The 18,145-nt window shown below is 40.7% G+C and overlaps 1 protein-coding gene across 1 annotated transcript in view; it reads left to right on the forward strand.

Annotated features, from left to right (window-relative positions):
• Positions 1 to 18,145, forward strand: part of LOC123509917 (maltase A1-like) — a 105,673-nt gene that overhangs the window by 78,158 nt on the left and 9,370 nt on the right. Inside the window, exons 8-10 of the mRNA XM_045264539.1 lie at positions 172 to 376; positions 1,151 to 1,271; positions 16,875 to 17,009. Of these exons, the coding sequence (XP_045120474.1) occupies positions 172 to 376; positions 1,151 to 1,271; positions 16,875 to 17,009 (461 nt within the window). The remainder of the gene's footprint in view (positions 1 to 171; positions 377 to 1,150; positions 1,272 to 16,874; positions 17,010 to 18,145) is intronic.

Consider the following 18,145-nt stretch of genomic DNA (forward strand, 5'->3'; position numbering starts at 1 on the left):
GTCCATAAACATTGACGCCAGACAACCATACATAGTACAAAGATAAAAAAAAGTATTATCTCTCTCTCTCTCTCTCTCTCTCTCTCTCTCTCTCTCTCTCTCTCTCTCTCTCTCTCTCTCTCTCTCTCTCTCTCTCTCTCTCTCTCTCTCTCTCTCTCTCTCTCCTTCCAGAGTGCTGATGGTGGAGGTGTACTCTGAGGTGGAGGACGTGATGAGGTACTACGGCAACGATAGCGTCTCTTTGGCGCACTTCCCTTTTAACTTTTTCATGTTGGAGGCGCTGAACAATCGCTCTACGCTCACTGGGTACGACATCAAGGACACCATCTCCCTCTGGCTGGACAATATGCCTGAGGGGAAATGGCCCAACTGGGTGGTAAGTGACGAGTTTTTACATTCATTACTATTTTCTGATTTGAAATTATGTGGAGCACCTTGTTATTCCTAATATTTTGCTTTAATATGCAATCATTTGCAGCTCTAAAGACATTGTCTTTATAAGCATCTATAAGAAATAAAGAAATAAGAAAATTAGATTTTGTAATTTCTAGTTTGTGCGATGTTTGGAGGTGGCTACAGGACAAGAAAAAATATCTTAAAGTAGCAGGCAGTCATGGAAAAGTCTTTCAACTTACAATGAAGGGAGTTAACAATATTTACAGAAGCATTACAAGATGTTAACTGTTGAATGTAGATATTTCGACTCCATGTTTCTCCAGGTTCCAATAATATTTGGATTAAAGGGAGAAGAAAATAACTCATGCATTATTTCTTTCATTATTCACTTTAGTATCTATGTCTGATATTCTATCTTGATTATTTCTAGATAGAATTTATGTATCCACGTCTCTTCGGTATGACTGGGAATTTTCAAATCTTAAGTGAATTATTCAAGAAAATAAGGGGTACCACAAGAGGCTAGTAGTTCTACATATTGTAGTCCCTGTATAAAACATATATATGTATATCATTCCTATCTATACTTTTCTCTCACTAAAACTCCTTAAAAAGATTATAATAACAATAAATAGATAAGTAAATAAAAGAAAAAAATCCATCCATTATTCTATTCCTAGATTTATCCTACTTAACCTTATTAACTGACATTCAGGTTCAGATCTTGCATTACTTGCTTCTGATTTTCCTGTAGCTCGGCAACCACGACAACGGGCGAGTGGCATCACGTCTAGGCAAAGATATGGTGGATGCTCTCAATATGGTGGTGCTACTACTTCCCGGCACACCTCTCACTTACAACGGCGAGGAAATCGGTACGTATGACTCACAAAAGGGGCTTGCGTGCCCTGTGACCTGGCGAGCTAGGCTAGAGGGGCTTAGGCCCCTGCTCTGCCCTTTCGAGGGGGAGAGGGCTACCCATGCTAGTAAGGTCGCCAGTGAGGGGCCAGACTAAATGGTTCCTACGTAGGCTGCCAGTGGACCAGCGGAGCCACCCGCTGGAGGAATCGCCCAATAGGGGCCGTCCTGTGCTGGATGGTTGGGTGTCCAGGCTGGGATGCTTTGGGAGGGGTCTCAGCTCTGTCGTGGACAAACATTCGTATCATGTGGGCCTTTTTTAAAACGACTGGTCCGCATGGGGACGAGGTACCCCGTCCACGGCAGCCAGCGCTCCCTCCCATTGTAGTCCCAGTAGGTGGTTTCCCTTGCCCTGGAGCCAATTTTTGTGTAACTTTTTTTATATGGTGAAACACAAAAACTTCAGGTTCTCGTGAGGTGGCTGACCTGGCCCACGAGACGTCATCTTCAGGTCTGAGTGGGAAGGAGGATTCCCTCCACAAGGGCCTCCCACAGCAGTCTCCTGTTCTGGGAGTTCTTCTGAGGGACGCATTTCTGCTGCATATGACTCTTTGTGATGGTAAATGTTAATCCATCATTTTCTTATCACGCCTTGCACTCACTTCTCAAGGTGTATGGCACGGTTGTTCGCATTCGACTTGTTTATGATAAGGACTTTCCTTCTAACCGCTGCTATGTAACGTTTTCTGTCATGTGATGAAGCCCGTTTGGCTTATGAACATGTAGCATCTCTGCCCTTGCTGGCTCTGGCTTTAAAACTGAATTTCTCCAGTCACGTAATATTTCAGACAGTGACATGGATTACATCCCAAATCTTTTGAAAACTATTTAGAGAATTCAGTTCCTGAAGTCCGCCAGATCCCGCCTCCACGTTGGTTTGTGGCGTACTACAGAAATGGGCGTGGAATTTCATCCATGCCTCCCGGTACCTGTCCAAAGAGATCGGCACGATTCCTGAGGGAAACCTCAAGAAATATGGAAGGGGTGCTAGTGCGAGCAAAAGATATCACGCAGGCAAGGATGTTGCAACATCTCCCATGCCCTTCTGACAGCATGTTTGAGACTATTAAGGCTCATCCCACCTTTAATTACAGTAAAGGTTGTGTGTACAGTCAGGATCTTTATGAATTTCCTGAAGAGGAAATACTAGCAATGTGTCCTAGCTCAGTCCAAAAGGTGACTAAGATGAGGAACTCCTCCAACATGGTCCTTCTCACCTTTTTGGTTCCACCCTTCCTGACCGTGTTAATATCGGTCCTATCAATCTTAGGGTGAGGCGTTTTGTTTCTCGCCCTCTTCAGTGTTTCTCATGCTATGGGTACGGTCACGGCAAAAGCTCGTGTAAGGAAGCTTCTCGATGTGGTAATTGCTCTGCACTAGACTCACATTCTGAGGAGCATTGCAATGCTGCAGCTTATTGTTTCCATTGCCGTGATGCTCACCAGGTACGTTCCAGGCAATGCCCCAGGTATCGCCTGGAGCAGGACATTCTACAGCTTGCTAACAGTCAGTTCATCAGCCTCGGTAGCGCCCGCCGTGAACTCCTGTACCGCCAGAAGGATGGTACTGGTGCGACATCCTATGCTTCATTGGCCGCTCGCTCTTCAGCTGAGTCTGCCGGACCGTAGACGTCAACTTCTGCTACCTCTCGCTCTGTTGAGGCGGGTGGTCCTGTTCATCTGGCCAATAGGTTTGCCCTTTTGTCCGATGACTTAGAAGTGACGCGAATATTACGGACTCGACCAAAGTCACCCATGTAATAGATGTCCATTTGCCACCTGTATCGCCTAAGCCTCTGAAGGGCCTGACCAAACGGCACCGCGGCTCTGCGGAGTCGATAGATTTAGCTCAGCCTAAACAATCTAAGGTTTCTCCCGGTGTACATGATCGTGAGTCCTCCAGGGACCGTTCTACAATTGAGCTACCATTTGTTTATGTCCAGCCTTCTGTGACACCCTCCGTCTCAGATCGGGCTTCTTGTGATGAGGACGATCTTAGCATGGAGAGTGGAGACGTCCGATGATATTGTCACAGCCGTCCCTCGTGGACCCACTGTATCAAAAGTGCAGTCCAGCCTGACCCTCGTCCTCCGAGGACCGGTAGGAGTGATGATGGTTCGCATCACTCACCGGTAGGCCGAAAGGCTGCGGTCCAACGACCCGGCACATCTCAACTCCCGGTGTCTTCTCGTCGTTTGATTATTTCTAGTCAGGTCAGTCACGGGCAGCCTCAAAAGGCTCGCCCGTCCACTGCACCCAAATAGTCATCTTCAAGCTTCTACAGTGGAACTGTAGAGGCCTTCGCGCCTCGTGGGGAACTCCGAGCTTTGCTGTCGGAGTTCTCTCCAGCCTGTGTAGCTCTACAAGAGACTATGCTAGGTGATAGTACTTATTCTAGTCCTCCTGGCTATCGTGCCTTTTTTAGCACTCCTTTCCTGACCAGGGCCACCACGGTGGCACAGCTATTCTAGTCCGTCAGGATATACCTGTTATCCCTTACAACTCAACTCTCCCTTCAGGTGGTTGCTGTTAAGGTCTTTATGGGACGACTGTACACCATTTGCAGTTTATATCTCCTCCTCGGCTTCCTGTCTCCAGGGGTGAGCTTGACGGCCTGGTGCGTCAGCTGACTCCGCCTTTTCTTTGTTGGGAGATTTTAACGGCCGTCACCCATTGTGGGATGAAGGTGCTAGTAATCCTCGTGGGGTTTTAATCGGTTCTTTTATTGAGGATGAGGGATTGGAGGTTTTAAATTCTGGGGATGTTACACATTTCCACAGTCCTACTGGGACTTTTACAGCTATCGATCTTTCTCTTTGTACATCTAATTCTTTCCTTGATTTTAATTGGCGGGTCCTACCGGATTTACACGGTAGTGACCACTTTCCGATTTTATTGGAATCTGTGAACTCTGAGCCACAGTCCCGGCCCCACGCTGGGTTTTAGACAAGGCAGATTGGCCTCGATTCACAGACCTTAGCTCTTTTATCCGTCCGCTGGCTGACTTTTCTACTTGTGCTGAGGCTGTTGATTATTTTACCGATTTTTTATTTCAGTAGCGCTTCAGACAATCCCTAGGACGTCAGGTCGCTTTACTAAGCGTCCCGTTCCTTGGTGGAACGCAGCATGCACTAAAGCGGTGAAAGAGAAACGGGCAGCTTTCTCTCGTCTCCGGCGACATCGTGGGGACCCGCAGTGCCTGGAAGCTTTTCGGCGCTGCCGAGCTCGGGCCCGCCGCGTTTTGAAAGAGGCACAAAGAGCCTCTTGGAAAGCTTATGTCTCTTCCATTAACGTCCGCACCCTCTTACGGATGTCTTTAACAAAGTCCGCCGAATTGCTGGGAAGTATTCTGCTCCTCCCCCACCAGTTTTGTTGTCTGCTGGGCGAACGGTGGCAGACCCTAGGACTGTCGCCGACCTCTTCGCGGGGCACTTTGCCAGTGTTTCCCGGAGGCATCCTGCAGCCCCGGGCGCACGTCACCGCCAGAGAATGAAATCTCTCGGCATAAATTTTTCTTCCGCTGGAGGAGTCTTATAATGTCCCTTTCTCTGCTTCCGAGTTGCGGACTGCTTTGTCCCAGTGTCATGACTCTTCTCCTGGCCAGATGATATTCCTTATGCCTTCTTGCGCCACATGTCTGACAGTGCTTTTAACTTTTATTAAATCTTTATAATATGATTTGGCATACCGGTGACTTTCCATCTTCTTGGGCTGTGGCAGTGGTTCTCCCATTTCCGAAGCCTGGGAAAGATAATCTCCAGGCTACGAACTACCGTCCTATATCTTTGACGTCCTGCATTTGTAAAGTGTTAGAAAAGATGGTAAATGTAAGACTCATGTGGTACTTGGAGAGGGAAGTACTTGTCATCGGTACAGTACGGCTTCCGAAAGATGAGGTCTACTACTGATGCTCTTTTATCCCTAGAGTCTTCCATTTGTGAGGCCTTCGCTAATCACCACCATCAAGTAACAGTGTTTTTGACCTGGAGAAGGCCTACGACACGGCTTGGTGTCATGGCATTTTACAGTCTTTGTTTAATTTTGGCCTTCGTGGCCACCTTCCTATTTTATCCAGCAGTTTTTATCCAGACGTTTTTACGGGTTCGAGTGGGAGTGTTCTCTCTGAGGCTACTGCTCTAAATGATGGTGTCCCACAGGAAGTATTCTTAGTGTTACATTATTCGCAGTCGCCATAAATGGTGTTATAGATACTCTCCCAGATGGCATTCACAGCTCCTTATATGTTGATGATTTATGTATTTCTTTTGCTGCTGCTAGGATGTCACTGATTGAGCGCAAGCTCCAACTGGCGATCAATAGGGTGTCCAGTTGGGCCAACATGAACGGTTTTCGATTCTCCACCTCGAAGACCGTAGCCATGCATTTTGTCGCAACCGTGGTGTCCATCCAGACCCGGATTTATACCTCGCCAATAGACGCCTCTCATGCGTGGAGGCGACTCGATATCTTGGCCTTTTGTTTGACAACCGTCTCACCTGGGTTCCCCATTTCCGTTCTCTTAAGGCGTCTTGTCGGCAGGCATTATCCCTTCTTCGGGTTTTAAGTCACACCTCTTGGGGTGCGGACAGGGACACGTTGCTGCTGTTTCACCGTAAACTCATACTTCCAAAGCTGGAATACGGCTGTGAGATCTACTCATCCGCAACGGATGCACGACTACGCACGCTTGACCCCGTGCATCATGCTGGGGTCCGCTTGGCTACAGGTGCATTTCGGACATCTCCAATACCTAGCCTTCTAGTGGATGCTGGTTTCTGGCCGCTCGACCTCCGGCGCCAGTCTTCGATGCTCCGGTGTTGGTTTCGCACCCACCGTCTTCCCGATTCTGTCCCTTGTCTGTCAATGTTGCGGGACTCGCGTTCGCAGGCGTATGTCACTCGACCGAGTCTCCCTAAACCTTTTGGCCTTCGAGTGGCAAATCTCATGGCGGAGTTATCTATCGACCCCACTCCTGTGTACTCTTTCCGGCTCCCACGAGTTGGTTATTGGCAGCTTCCTGTTATCTCATTATGCCCTCCTGCCATGGATGGCAAGAAGGATTTTCTGCCAGCTCTGTCCCACACACGGTTTTAGAACACTTTTTATCCATTCTGATGATATCCCTGTTTTTACTGATGGTTCCAAATCCGACGCAGGCGTTCGGTTTAATGTGGTTTTCCTCTTTTTATCGGTCTGGCAGCCTTCCTTCAGTGGCCTCCGTCTTTACTGCGGAGCTGTCTGCCATAGTCCTAGCTTTACAGATAATTTTTACTCTCCCTGTTTCGTCTTTTACAATTTTTAGTGACTGTCGCAGTGCTCTTACTGCTCTCTCTTGCACTATCTCCTTAACCCTTTGGTTTTATCAGCCCTGGAGTGGCTATATCTTCTTACCAAACGAGGATATCGTGTTGGGTTCTGTTGGGTCCCTGGTCACGTTGGTGTTCCAGGGAATGAACACGCAGACCGCCTCGCTAAAGAGGCAGCAAGTCGCGCTCCATCTCCTGCCCTGTTCCGTTTCGAGATGTATTTCCTCTAATTCGTGTGGCAGTTGCAGCAATTTGGCAGAGGAGATGGCTAACGGGGGTCGCAACCTCGAAAATGGGAGAGATCACTACTTCCACTATCCCTCAGTGGACATACTCCCATGTCCGGGATCGCCGTGCACAGACTTTATTGGCGCGACTGCGTATAGGTCACACGTACCTTACACAAAGGTACCTCTTGACCAGGGACCCTCAACCTTACTGTGATGACTGCTTGGTGCCGCTCACCGTGCGGCACCTGTTGGTAGAGTGCCCTAGTTTGATCGAGTTACGACACCGCTACCTCTACCGCTGTCGCGGTAGAGATAGCGGTGTCTATTATATCTCAAAGGTCCTTGGACCAGAGTGTCTGGCCCAGGGCCATGACGTTTTTAGGTTTTTGGGAGAAGCTGGCCTTCTCCCAAAGCTTTGAATTTTATTTTATTTTATTATATGTATTTTAATATTTTATTTAGTTTTATTGTCCTTTTTAGTTTTTAATACTGTATTGTTTTTAACTGTTTTTTATACATTTTAAATTTTTGAAGCGGCGCCATATGACCTTGGCTGTTGCGGCGCCTTTTTAAAATCCATCCATCCATTCCTGCCCCATTCCTACTATACCTATAATTAGAATTTTTCATAATGATGGTTTCCATGCTCTCGCTGACCTAATCTATCGGCTTTTACCTTTCCTTTTTGCTGAAAGTCTGCCTACATTTAGCCTATTTCTAAGAAGGGTGACCTTTCTAATACCTCAAACAAGCGTCCTATAGGTTTAATCTCTTCTGAAAAATTTTCAAATCTCTTCTCAATAGGAAGATTCTCAAACATCAGTAATTTCACAATCTTCTACCTGATCGTCAGTATGGCTTCCGTCATAGCCGTCTTCTGGCTTTCCTTACTAAGTCTTGGTCATCCTCTTTTTGAGATTTCAGTGAAAGATTTGCGTTTGTGTTAGACATATGAAATGCCTTTGATAGAGTCTGGTAGAAAGCTTTGATTTCAAAACTGATCTGGTTTCTATCCTTCTCTCTACAACTTAATCTCAAGTTTCCTTTCCTACCGTTTTATTGCTGCTGTAGTAGACGGCCATTGTTCTCCTAAATGTATTAAGAGTGGAGATCCTCTACCGGTTTGTCCTATCACCCATTTTCTTTCTATTATTCATTAAAGATCTTCTTAACCAAACTTCACCACTTATCCGTTCTTACGCTGATGATATCAGCCTACACATTTCCACGTCTTTTAAGAGACGACCAACACTTCAGGAAGTCAACAGATCACGCAGGGACGCCACAGAACGCCTGACTTCTGATCTCGCTGTTTCTTATTGGGGCACAGAAATCTTAGTCTTCAGTCACCTGATTCTCATGTACTTTATTTTTCTACCCATAATCAAGCCAAGTATGTTCTTTAACTTACCAAACACTCCTTCATAAATATAAAATGTCAAAATCTTTCAAAATACCTGAAAAACTCAATTCTTCCACCTATCAACTCGAAAAAACATTCCAGACAACTATTTCCTATTCTTCAATGACACTAACTGTCCACTCTTCTACACTGAATAACCTCGGTCTATTCTTTACTTGTAATCTAAATTAGAAACTTCCCACATCTCTTGCTAAAACATCTTATATGAAGTTAAGCGTTCTGAGATGTATCCATCTTTTTTTCTCGCCCCTCCAACTGCTAATTCTGTGCAAGGGCCTTATCCATCCTTGGAAGGAATACTCTTCTCATGTTTCAGGGGTTCCACTCACACTGTTGAAGATAATTAGGTTCAATCTTGGCAAAATCTCTGTATAACAACAGAGACGGAAGCCATTTTGGGAGTCTATTTCAAAACAAAGGGCTGTATACAATATATATATATATATATATATATATATATATATATATATATATATATATATATATATATATATATATATATATATATATATATATATATATATATATATATATATATATATATATATATATATATATACACACACACACACACACACACAAAAATAAACTTCCTTTTCACATCTTTGTAATGCAAACAAACATGATAATAAATCACATAATACCTTCCCATTTAATCATTTCTTTATAAAAAGACTAGAGAAACTATATTGAAAAATTACATATGTTATGCAAGAGAGGAATCTGGTCAAGGGAACACAAACTGAAAAAAAGGGTCATTGGATTCCCAGTTTCCTTAAAGATCAAAAGAGTGTCCAATAGTCAGGAACAAATGTCTTGAAACCTCTCTTTGAAAAGAATTCAAGTCGTTGGAAGATGGAAATACAGAAGCAGGCAGGGAGTTCCAATGTTTACCAGAGACAGGTATGAATGATTTGAGAGTATTGGTTAACTCTTGTATTAGGGAGTTGGACAGAAAAGGGATGAGGGAAAGAAGGCTTTGTGCAGGGAGGCCACATGAGGAGGAGAGGCATGCAATTAGCAAGATCAGCAGAGCAGTTAGCATGAAAACAACAATAAAAGATAGAAAGAGATGCAACAATCCGGCGGTGAGAAAGAGGCTGAAGACAGTCAGTCAGAAGAGGGGAGGTGATGAAACGAAAAGCTTTTGATTCCTCCCTATCTAATGAAATTGTGAGAATGGAACCCCCAAACATGAAAAAGAGTACTCCATACAAGAAAGAATAAGATCCTTGTACAGAGTTAGCAGTTGGAGAAGAGAGATAAAGTGGCGGTGACACCTCAGAATCTTAAATTTCATAGAAGCTGTTTTAGCAAGAGATGAGATGTGAAGTTTCCAATTAAGATTATGAATAAAGGACAGATCGAGAATATTCAGTGTTGAAGACGGAGACAGTTGAGTGTTATTGGAGAAGAAAGGGATAGTTGTCTGAAAGGTTGTGTCAAGTTGATAGATGAAGGTATTAAGTTTTTGAGGCATTGAACATTACTTAATTGTCTTTGCCCCAATCAGAGAACTTAGAAAAATCAAAAGTCAGGCGTTGCGTCCCTGTATGATCTATTGACTTCCTGATCGTCTGTGGAAAGTCGCGGAAAGATGTAAGGTGGTATCATTAGCGTAGGATAGGGCAAGAGGTTTGCGTAAGAATATCATTAATGAATAATAGAAAGAGAATGGGTGACAGCCAAACCTGGTGATGAACAATGAAATCTCCAAGGATGGAGATCTCACTGATAGGATAGAGGGATAGAAAGTGCTCCGCTTTGGAATTTTAAGTCAAAGAATTTACTATAGTTAGAGGAGTTAAAGGGATAGATAGACAGCACAGATAAATCTAGTTAGAGAGTGAGTATTGAATCGAAGCCAGATGGTGGAAAACTCGTAAGATTCGAGAGCGTGGGCACGAGAGCAAGTTAACACATTTTGCACATAGACGCTACATCCAGCTTTAGAATGAAAATGAGGACAGAGAAAGTAGAAGGGAACAGAGAAGAGGCTACTGTCAGTTGCCTCAGACAGCTGTGTTTCGGTGAGAAAAATAAAATGAAGTTTAGCAGAGAAAAGGTGGTGTTCTACAGATTGAAAATTAGATCTAAGACCGCGAATCTTGCAGAAGTTAATGAAGAAAAAGTTGAGGGAGATGTCAAGACATTTTTGGGAACAGGCAAGAGAACAGTCCGACTTGGAGACAATTCTGGTCCCCTTCTAAGAAGGGAACTCCGAGGCTGGATATGGAGTCGCTATCTCTTTATTTTGAATTTTAAGTGAAGGGTGTGTGTGTGTAGTAAGTGCATGTAGTTTTGTGTGAAGAAAAAGAGCTGTCTTTAGAGGGCAGACTGTGACTGCTCCCTTGAGTTTTGAGACACAAGGTAAACCTTCAGCAAGACCACAACTAACTTTAATGGAAAGTTTACATCACCCCCTGAACTAGTGCTATTAGACCTCGCTGGGAGCAAATTATCGTTTCGGTAGGAGAGTAATATTTCCTCCAGTATCTGTTTCAGTAATTCTTCCTTCCCATGACTTGGACTCTGACGAACTTATTTAAATCTGTGGGATTCCTTTCCTACAACCCCAATTATATATATATATATATATATATATATATATATATATATATATATATATATATATATATATATATATATATATATATATATATATATATATATATATATATATATATATATATATATATATATATATATATATATATATATATATATATATATATATATATATATATATATATATATATATATATATATATATATATATATATATATATATATATGTGTGTGTGTGTGTGTGTGTGTGTGTGTGTGTGTGTGTGTGTGTGTGTGTGTGTGTCTCTCTCTCTCTCTCTCTCTCTCTCTCTCTCTCTCTCTCTCTCTCTCTCTCTCTCTCTCTCTCTCTCTCTCTCTCTCTTTTCTTTTTTTTACTTTTTTTTTTTTTACTTTATTTCATATGTTTTATACATTGGTTAGTCAAGAGCTTCAGTAGAGCTGCTGAAAAACTCTTTGACATGGAATTCAATACATGGAACAACTAAAATATACAAAACTAAATTACCAATTATACAAACACGTACAGTACATGTGCTATTTACATGCTATGGTTGTTTAATCCATGCATTGGCAGCAAACTTAAAGGTGTGTAGGGAGGTGGTGTAGTGAAGCTGTGTCTGCATAACCAGATGGTTCCACATTCGCGTGTAACGTGGAAGGAAGGAGCGAAGGAAGGTCTCCGTCCTAGCAAAAGGGACGACGAGTTGGTGATCCCTGGATGTGGCAGCTCTGGTGGTGTAGCCGTGTGGCTGAGCCCAGGGCTGGCGGAATGCAGTCAGGTGCGGGGCGCCTTGCTTGTGAGTCTTAAAAATGACACACAACCCTGCCACATCACGACGCTGCTGAAGAGGCTGCATGGTAGGGGACGGCTGGTCTGGCGGGACCTTCAGACGTATCAGGCGTTGTGCTCGATGCTGGATCTTGTCTAGAAGGCTTAAGTATGAGGGGGGGCAGGACAACCAGGTGAGAGGGGCATACTCCATAAGGGGGCGGACTTGAGCTGCATATAGGGTGGAGATTCCCTGGGAGTCGAGGAGATGTGAGACGCGCCGGATGCAACTAAGTTTCCATGCGGCTTTCTTGGCTATAGTCCTGACGTGTCCAGTGAAGGTCAGGGCACTGTTCATTTCCACGCCAAGTATGGAGATGGAAGCCTGCAGGGGTAACGCCCTTCCATCAAGTAAGATGGTGGGTGTGTCAGGGGGGGAGTGTCGTCGGGAAACCAGCATCACCTGTGTCTTGTCAGGAGCAAGTTCCACTTGCCATCGATGCCCCCATGAAACTATGGTTTGCAGTACCTGGTTGATGTGTGCGACAGTCGCACAGTGATCACCGCTGTCGCAAGGGAATGTCAGGGTACAGTCATCGGCGTATGCATGTGCCTCTGGAATGAGCTGGAGCAGGTCATTAAAAATGCATTCAGAGGAGAGGGCCGAGAACACTACCCTGTGGGACGCTGGCAGAGATAGGATGTTGGTCTGATGTTTGTCCATTCATCACCACTCTGAGGTATCTGCCTCGCAGGTAGTCTTGCAGCAAGAGGAGCAGATGCCCGTGGATACCCAAGCTGTTCAGTTTGGTGATTAGGCCGTGATGCCACACCCTGTCGAATGCTCCCGCAATGTCGAGAGCAATGATAAAGGTGTCTTTTCCCTGGTCTAGGGACTTATGCCAGGTGGTGATTAATTGAAGTAACAGGTCTGGTGCTGACCTGTTATTTCGGAAACCAAATTGTTTGGTATTAAGTAGATGATGTGAGCCGAGAAAGCAAGATATTTTGTTTGTTATAATGGCTTCAAGTATTTTACCAGGAACTGAGAGAAGGGAAATAGGTCTATAGTTCTTGGGATCAGTCCTCTTGCTCTTTTTGTGTATTGTCACCACTCTGGCACCCTTCCAGAGGGAGGACCACACTCCAGTGGTGATGCAATGCTGGAAAATGGCGGTGAGGGGTGTAGCCAGCTGAGAGGGACAGCGCTTAAGGATATGAGGGCTTATGTTGTCTGGGCCTAAGGCCTTGTTAGTGTCAGCTTGTGACAGACGTTGCCGTACTTCCTCAATAGTGATGGTAATGGTGGAAAGTTTCGCATTTGTGAGGGCTGGCACAAATGGAGGGCACTCAAGATCAGGTACTGACATCTTGTTTGGTGGCCACTGTACCATCGGACTTGTGTAGTGGTGGAACATCATCATCTGGTGTCAGGCCTTGCTGCTGCTTAAGTGTGGTCCACCAGGTCTTACTACCCACTGAACGACCGCTGAGTTTGGTCTTAAGGTCTTCTTACCAGCGTCGTTGAGCCCACTGTTGCACTTGTCGTATGGCTGCACAAGCGACAAGTGCAACAGTGGGCTCTCTCTCTCTCTCTCTCTCTCTCTCTCTCTCTCTCTCTCTCTCTCTCTCTCTCTCTCTCTCTCTCTCTCTCTCTCTCTCTCTCTCTCTCTCTCTCTCTCTCTCTCTCTCTCTCTCTCTCTCTCTCTCTCTCTCTCTCTCTCTCTCTCTCTCTCTCTCTCTCTCTCTCTCTCTCGTCAGTCAAGCTGAAAACCATCTTTTTTATTTAGTAAGGGAGCCGGCCTAGGACAGGGGGAGGTAGTAGACAATTTTCAAAACGATAATTTACTCCGTGCACGGTCTAATAGCACTAGCTCTTTTCTGAACCATTTCTGGTTTGCCCAGTTCTGATTTGGATCAGTTCAGTGAATGCTGTGAACTTGCTATCAAAGCTAGGTGTGAACTCGATAAAAGTTTCTCTTTGTGTCTAACAAATCAAGAGAGCAGTTACAGCCTGCCTCAAAAGACAACTCTCCTCCTTCACACAAAACTACATACACTTAACACACACATGCCCTTCACTGAAAAAAAAAAAAAAAGAATGGCGACTTAAACACCAGCCTCAGATTCTACTTCTGAGTAGGGTATCATAAATCTCCCAAACTTTGACTGCTCTCTTGATATTGGCCATAACTTTTTTGACACCCCCAACTTTTTCTTCATTAACTGCTGCAACATTCACGGTCTCATATCTAGTTTTCAATTTCTACAACACCATCTTTCCTCTACTAAACCTCATTTCTTCTTCACTGAAACATATGTCTGAAGCAAATGACAGTAGGCACTTTCTGTTCCCTCTCACGTTTTCTCTCCTCATTTTCGGTCCAAAGCTGGATGTTGTGTCTATGTGCGCAACAACTTGATTTGCTTTTATATCCACGCTCACGAATCTTCCGAGTTTTCCACTATCTAGCTTTGACTCAGAAGTCATTACTTAACTAATTTTATTTCTGCTGTCTATTTCATCGCTGACTCCTCTGATAATGAGAAATTCTTTGACTATTTAACATCTAAAGAGGAGCATATTCTGTTTCTATCTCCTTTCGCGGAGATTTCCACCGTTGGAGATTTCAATGTTCACAACCAGCTTTGGCTTTCCTCTCCCTTCACTGACCACCCTGTTGAACTAGCCTTGAACTTTGCTATCCTCCATGACTAGAGCAAATAATGGAACACCCTACTCGTATTCGAGACCATTGTGGAGATACGCCTACCATTCTTGTCATTTTCTTTTACTCAGATCCTTCTGCTTATTGTGTTATCCACTGTACTCAGTAAAGCTCCACGGATTATAATATCTTATCTGTATCTTGCTCTTTCCTCCAATTTTTCCTCAGGATCCTCAAAGTGAGGGTGCATCTGTCAGTTTCCCTCTGTCAGTTGGGTGATTGGAGGAGATTCTTTACTAGCTGATTTTCCCTAAAATGATTATTGTTTCCGTGTTAGAAACCAAACTCTGTGTGCTGAGTGCATAACAGAGGTGATGATGTCTGGCATGGAGGAGTACATTCCTCTCTCTTTTCTCAACCTAAAATTCTAAACTTTGGTTTAAAACACAGCCCGTTCTCGTGTTATATAAGATATAGAAGTTGACTATAAAAGGTTCTTGAGCCATCCATCACCTGAATCTAATGTACTATATATTTCTGCCCGGAATCATACTAAGTCTGTTTTTCAACTTGCCACACAATCTTTCATTAACAAAATATAAGGATATTTCAGATCCAACTCATCTCAAGACTTTCGGCATCTGGCCAAAAATATCTTCTCCAATTTTAATACATCTCTCCCTCCATTATTTCATTCTGATGACACCACTGCCATCATATCTTTCCGTAAAGCTAAAGTTCCAAGGCGTTTCCGCCAATTTATTTCACCTCCCAACTACTAACTTTGTACAAGCGCCTTACCCGTCCTCTTCGTATATGTATAGGGATGAGGTTCCACTCACACAGTTTTATTAAATAGGGTGAAATCAAAAGCTTTTCGTCTTATAAACTCCTCTCTCTCACCTCTGGATTGTTCCATCTCTTGCTATCTTCTATCGATATTTTCATCCTAATATCTCTTCTGATATTACTAACTGCATACCTCCTTTTCTCCTGTGACCTCGCTGCACAAGAATTTCTTCTTCCTCACCCTTATTCTGTCCAACTCGTTTATTTAAGAGTTAACCAGTACTCTCAATCATTCTTACCTTTCTGTTAAACTCTGGAACTCCATGCCTGCTTCTGTATTTCCAATTTCTTATGATTTGACTTCATTTCATAAGGTGGTTTCAAGATATTTACCCCTTTCTTTTGTCTAACTCTGTCGAACCTGCAAGGAACCTGGTAACTAAGTGAGCCTGTTTTTAGTTTTTATTTGCCCTTCGCTGGTTTTCCCCCTTTTACATTAAATAAAACTGTGGTTAAAAAAAAATGGTCCACTGAGTTGCAATTCATGAACTGGTTCAGAAAGAATATGCCAAAACTAGAAGGTAAATGTTATGAAGCCGCCCTCTTGAATGAGTTTAAGTCATAGGAAGGTGAAAACACAGAAACAGAAAAGGAGTTCCAGAGTATACTAGAGGAAGGGATGAATGATTGATGATATTTGTTATCTCTTATTTATTACTTAAGTTGACAAAATAGGTATGAGGACGGAAGAAGGGGAGTGGAAGCATATAATTAACAAAATAAGAAAAGCAGTTGTCATGAAAATAGCGATAGAAGATAGCAAGAGGTGCAACATTACGGCGGTGAGAAAGAAGCTGAAAACAATCAGAAGAGAGGAGTTGATAAGACGAATAACTTTTGATTATACCTTCTCCTAGAAGAACAATATGGCTGGAATCCCCCATACATATGAAGCAAACTCCATACATTTACGGAGAAGGCCATTGTACAAAGCTGGCAGTTAGTGGTGGAAAAAAAATAAAAACTAGTAGAGATGACTCAGAATATTTAATTTATAGAAGCTGTTTTAGTTGAAGGTGAGATGAAAAGTTTACAGTTCAGATTATAAGTAAAGGATAGACAGAAGGCGTTTAATTTACAAGAGGGCAGCATTTGAGAGTCACTGAAGAAGAGAGAGGATAGTTGTCTGAAAGGTTGTGTAAAGTTAAGATATGAAGGAATTGAGTGTTTTAGATATTGAACAATACTAATTTTGCTCTGCCTCAGTCATACATTCTAAAGACATCTTTAATTTCCTGCATGATCTGTACTTATTCAGTATTACATATATTACACATGCAGCACAATGTGTGTCATACATACATACTTTTGTATGCTTAAATAATACATGCATACTCACTATCCAAAATTCTCTTTCTCCTTTTGCCCTTTTGCAAAACTCTTAAAGTATTAGATTGTATAAATTTAAAAGAAAATAATTCGATGTACTTCAAGTAGATAATCAGGAAAACATTAATTAATTTTCTCTGCATCTGCAAGTTCTGTACACTATATTGCCTGTAATGTGTAAAATACATTCACCACATCTTGAGTGTTGTGCAGATGCAGATGTGGATAACCATTTAATCATAAATGAGGATGCCGGGTTCTCAAGAGTCATTCTCATGTTAACAATGTAGATATATCGGTAATTATTCGCTAGAACGATGAAAAAAAATAATACAAAATAAAATTTCAATTACAGTAGAAGGGATTCAAAATAAGATTCAAGGTAACAAGTGTGGTAATGTGTGAATGATTTCGGCAGGTATGGAAGACACTTTCATCAGTTGGGAAGATACAAAGGATCCCGAAGGCTGTCGCTGGGGACGGGATCACTACCAGGAGCACAGCAGAGATCCAGAGAGGACGCCCATGCAGTGGAACGGCGGTTATATGGCAGGTTTGTGTGTGTGTGTGTGTGTGTGTGTGTGTGTGTGTGTGTGTGTGTGTGTGTGTGTGTGTGTGAATAATATATATATATATATATATATATATATATATATATATATATATATATATATATATATATATATATATATATATATATATATATATATATATATATATATATATATATATATATATATATATATATATATATATATATATATATATATATATATATATATATATATATATATATATATATATATATATATATATATATATATATATATATATATATATATATATATATATATATATATATATATATATATATATATATATATATATATATATATATATATATATATATATATATATATATATATATATATATATATATATATATATATATATATATATATATATATATATATATATATATATATATATATATATATATATATATATATATATATATATATATATATATATATATATATATATATATATATATATATATATATATATATATATATATATATATATATATATATATATATATATATATATATATATATATATATATATATATATATATATATATATATATATATATATATATATATATATATATATATATATATATATATATATATATATATATATATATATATATATATATATATATATATATATATATATATATATATATATATATATATATATATATATATATATATATATATATATATATATATATATATATATATATATATATATATATATATATATATATATATATATATATATATATATATATATATATATATATATATATATATATATATATATATATATATATATATATATATATATATATATATATATATATATATATATATATATATATATATATATATATATATATATATATATATATATATATATATATATATATATATATATATATATATATATATATATATATATATATATATATATATATATATATATATATATATATATATATATATATATATATATATATATATATATATATATATATATATATATATATATATATATATATATATATATATATATATATATATATATTTTTTTTTTTTTTTTGCAAGAGGGAAACTAGCC

This window comes from Portunus trituberculatus, chromosome 27 (genome assembly GCF_017591435.1).
Source record: "Portunus trituberculatus isolate SZX2019 chromosome 27, ASM1759143v1, whole genome shotgun sequence".
Classification (NCBI taxonomy): domain Eukaryota; kingdom Metazoa; phylum Arthropoda; class Malacostraca; order Decapoda; family Portunidae; genus Portunus; species Portunus trituberculatus.